Below are 4,647 nucleotides of genomic sequence, written 5' to 3'. Positions count from 1 at the left end.
ACCTCCCGCTCCATCGTCCCCCCACTCGTGAACAAGACCCCGAGATACTTAAACTCCTCCACTTGCGGAAGGATCCCATCCCCGACCCGGAGAGAGCATTCTACCCTTTTCCGGCTGAGGACCATGGTCTCGGATTTGGAGGTGCTGATTCTCATCCCAGCCGCTTCACACTCAGCTGCGAACTGTCCCAGCGAGAGCCGAAGGTCACGGTCCGATGAGGCCAACAGGACCACATCATCTGCAAAAAGCAGAGACCTAATCCTGAGGTCACCAAACCGGACACCCTCAACGCCCTGGATGCACCTAGAAATTCTGTCCATAAAAGTTATGAACAGAATCGGTGACAAAGGACAGCCCTGACGGAGTCCAACCCTCACCGGAAACAAGTCCGACTTATTGCCGCTCATGCGGACCAGACTCTGGCACCGGTCATACAGGGACCGAACAGCCCTTAAAAGGAAGCCCGGCACCCCATACTCCCGGAGCACCCCCCACAGGACTCCCCGAGGGACACGGTCGAATGCCTTCTCCAAGTCCACAAAACACATGTAGACTGGTTGGGCAAACTCCCATGAACCCTCCAGAACCCTGCGGAGAGTATAGAGCTGGTCCACTGTCCCACGGCCGGGGCGAAAACCGCACTGCTCCTCCTGAATCCGCGTTTCGACAATCCGGCGGACCCTCCTCTCCAGAACCCCCAAATAGACCTTACCAGGGAGGCTGATATAAACACTGATATATACTTATATATAGATATATATTAACAGTATAAAAAAGTCCATGTCAGGAGTGGGTCATTTGTATATATATAGATCTCGGTTCATACGATCTATATATTTTCCCTTAGCTATATTTATTTTTCATCACTATCTCCCCATGTCAGGAGTGGGTCTTTTGTATATATATAAAAACAGGGACACCGTTGCATAATGTGCCCGACGTTCCACATGATCCCACTGCCACTGATGACCTGACGGACAACGTCTCCATCCCTATCCCTCCAATACTGGAACAGCTAGTTTGGTAAGAATCAAAGTGTGTTGTGTGGTTCTCATATATATATATATTTCAGAGGGGAGCTTCGCCCAAAGTCCCAGATCCGGCCAGCGGCTGCGAGGCCCCTGGTCCGGGAAGGGGGCAGAGCCTTAATAGCAAGAAAAGCAACAGGGAGCTTTTTGTTTGTTTGTGCATAGTACACTTGCTTTATTGTAGGAAAATTTACAGGGAAAACAATGGAAATTTTTACAAGAAAGTAAATCACTCACATGGAATTACATAATTACATTTTAATGGACTATGAATTTTCTTTATGAATTTTCTTTAGTCCCACGGTAAGTTCAGTTGCTGCAGCAATAGTGTTCTTGAAGATCCAGCCAAATTTGGCGCATGAGAGAAAAAGGGGGAGAGAGAGAGAGATTAGACTATGAACACATACTCCAGTCATTTTAAATATCATGTTATTTTAGAAATACATCACCTGAAGTCCTGTGCCTTGTACTACGTGATCCTGCGCATGCATCATAGCATTTGTCATATCCAGTCCAGGTCCAGTCCCTCGCCAGCAAAGGATCTCTTCTTGACCCCGTAGTCAAATCGAAGCTCCTCGTCCACGGCAATGTCCCTCGATGCCAGGAAGAGCAGGATGTCCCGGTCGTCCAAAGAGTAAAGCCTTGGCCGGAGGTTTGCCCGCTTACCCGAGTGACCAATCAGCCTCCCAAATGTATCTCTGCCCGGATGGCACTGACATCGCTCATCACGGGCATCGATACATTTGGCCAGCCCCTTTGTGTCCTGATAAAAGAACACAAGTCCACTCTGTCCTTCCGTGGTGTGACTGAGGATGCGAAGACCCTCCTGCCGCGTGACTTGCCTGCCATGGTAGTCACAGACTACCTCACCAGCGACAAACTTCCTTCTTGTCTTCACACTTCTGCCATTTTCTTCAGTCTCCACAATGGTCAGTCCCTTCCACTTCTGACTTCTGACAAGCTTCCTGATCACTCTGCAGTCCATCGCCGTGTCCACCGAACCAGGAGGCTTCCACTGCTTCAGCAGCAGCTGAACATCTGGGTGGTTGACAGTCCACCCCTGCTTCTCCATCCAGGCATGGACCTTGCTCTCCTTTGGCAGACGTCGACCGAAGTGCTCTGTGAAGAAAGCCAAATTATTAGTCAACATGCATTAGTCTAGATGCATCTAGATGCTTGCAATAAGTTATAGAAACTTTACTCACCTATGACATGCTGCATCCGAAGCGCCTTCTGCTCAGCGCGCCAGCGGTCATAGCACGGACGTTCATGGGTAATCCCCACGAGGTCAGTGCGTGCCGACTTCCCTGGGCAGGTTCCATCGATGGTCACTGGAAATGACCTCATGAATAGGTCATAGGCAGCCACCTCGTCCATCTTTGGAAATCTGGAACCTGAGGTCTGAGCTGCTCGCTCATCCGGACTAGAACTAAAACAAAGAAAGAAATTTAATAACGTAAGTATGTAGACGGAATTAGTAATTGTTAATCCATCAAGATTGTTCAGAAAGTTACAAGAAAGGACTTTACTTACTCAGATTCACCAGCAATGTGTCTGAGAAGCATGCGGGCCCGGATCACATTTCTGGACTCCCTCATCCGGTAATGTCTCTCTGCCGTGGACATGCTATGGGAGAGGTAGTCCGCCATATCTGACATATCCTTGGTGGCAGTCCCAAATGCCCGTCTGGCCATCTGACTTGTGATGTTCGGGAGGTTGTACCTGCAACAAAACATATCAGATGTTGACATATCACCTTTCACCACAAGAATGTAAGAAAACTTTTGCAAACAAAGCTGTATGTAAACTGTCCTTACTTCTCATGCAGGTGACGCAGGTCATTTGAGCAGTTGTAAATGCTGTTGCCAGAGGAAGAGATGAAGAACTTGTCTTCACTACTAAGGTCACTCTGTCTTCCAATCAACATGGCAGGTCTGACCTCAGTATAATACAAGTTGAACCACTGTAAATAAAATAGCAAGTAAGTAAACAAACAACCAAATAAAATTACAATTTCAATCACGTTTAAAATTCCCCAAGCTTAGGATAAATTGAAAGCCGTTGCTATCTTACCATCTCCTCCTCCTGCGACAATGCAAAGACCGCCGCAGTCTTGTGCTTGGTCACCCCAACCACAACGTGTCCACCGTAGGCTGCGTCACGTGTCCGTCTCACCCATTCATTCACCTACAAAAAACAGAATCAAACTAGAAACTGCAGGCAGTTACTGAAGGGTCCAAAGGGTATGACAAGTAGGACAGGTAGGACAGGTAGGACAACAGATGGTTTGAGTAGAAGGTAGAAATCAGGATGGAGATTGTTGAGTGTCCGTCTAACAGGTCAGGAAATGTAGGACAGAATGTAGGACCCTGTGGTGTAGTGCCTGAACCTGACTGAATGCAATGTTTTGGTGAGATAGTCTGAGTAGTAGGTAGAAATCAGGATATAGACTAGTTAGTATCGGTCTAACAGGTCAGCAAATGCAGGACAGAATGTAGAACCCTGTGGTGGAGTGCCTTAGCCTGACTTAATACATGTTTTGGGTCAGATGGCCTGACTAGTTGGTAGATTTAGGGACCTTCATACCTGGTCTGGTAAGTGTAGATATTACATAGTTGCTTTTTTATACTGCCTGTGTAAACATAGGCTGTGTTGCATATTCTTAACAAAGTGCTGAGTTGCGGGAGTGTGACATGTAACAGCAGTAATATCATGCTGTATGCTATTCTAGGATGTATATTTAGACAGGAGAAAGGCTAAAAGTATTGAAGGCATTATTGAAATGGAGCGCTGACTCCACCTGCTGGCCAATTTATTATAAAATTGTAATTGCTGTAGTGTACACAGCCTGAAGAAAGATTAAAGTTTGAAAGATTTGTAAAAGTCAAATGGCAGGAGAATATAAGCAGATTAAAAATATGGACTTAGATGAAGGGAAAGGTGATTAATATTTTAATTTTTAAATAAACAATAAGCAGATTTCAGCTGCATTAACCAAGGTTGGTCTTAGACATATTATGACAGTGGCTGTAGTGCCCCCGTTTGACTGATTGCCACCAAACTTGGAAGGTCTTTTGCAGCTTGGCTGAGGCAGTCTAGTAACACAGCCGTGCATCAAATTTTGTGAGGATTGGATGAAGCATGCCAGAGATATAGCTATTTGAATGAAATAGGCATGGAAACAGTGTGGCCAGCAGGTGGAGTCAGCGCTCCATTTTAGAAATTGTATTCAATACTTTCAGGCCTTCTTATGTGTAAATTAAGTCTGATAATGTTCTATGAGGCAAATTGGTGAAAAATGAAAGTGAATAAAAAATATGGACTCAGGTGAAGGGAAAGGTAACAATTCTTTCAAGGTTTTATGAGAAATAAGGACATTTCAGCTGAATTTGCTAAGGTGGGTCTTAGACATATATGGACAGTGGCTGTAGCGCCCCTGTTTGACCGATTGGCACCAATATTGGAGGGTCTGTCTGAGGTCCCTTACTACATTAGGCCGTCAAATTTGATGAGGATTGGCTGAAGCACGGCTGAGATTTAGATGGTTGATTGAAATGAGCATGGATATGGTGCAGGTTTGTTGTAGCTGGTGGCCATAGCATACAGGTCAAGATATTTT

At 45.8% G+C, this 4,647-nt stretch overlaps 1 protein-coding gene across 1 annotated transcript; it reads right to left on the bottom strand.

The window, feature by feature from the left end:
* Positions 1-1,530: 1,530 nt before the first annotated feature.
* LOC140582730 (uncharacterized) lies at positions 1,531-3,167 on the bottom strand. The gene is made up of 5 exons (XM_072707043.1): positions 3,102-3,167; positions 2,846-2,991; positions 2,562-2,750; positions 2,234-2,457; positions 1,531-2,147 (listed from the first exon to the last, which is right to left on the bottom strand). The coding sequence occupies exons 1-5, from the start codon at positions 3,102-3,104 to the stop codon at positions 1,531-1,533; spliced, it is 1,179 nt and encodes a 392-aa protein (XP_072563144.1). The 5' UTR covers positions 3,105-3,167.
* Positions 3,168-4,647: the final 1,480 nt, after the last annotated feature.

This window comes from Paramormyrops kingsleyae, chromosome 25, assembly GCF_048594095.1.
Source record: "Paramormyrops kingsleyae isolate MSU_618 chromosome 25, PKINGS_0.4, whole genome shotgun sequence".
Classification (NCBI taxonomy): Eukaryota; Metazoa; Chordata; class Actinopteri; order Osteoglossiformes; family Mormyridae; genus Paramormyrops; species Paramormyrops kingsleyae.
This window is presented reverse-complemented; position numbering and strand designations above follow the sequence as displayed.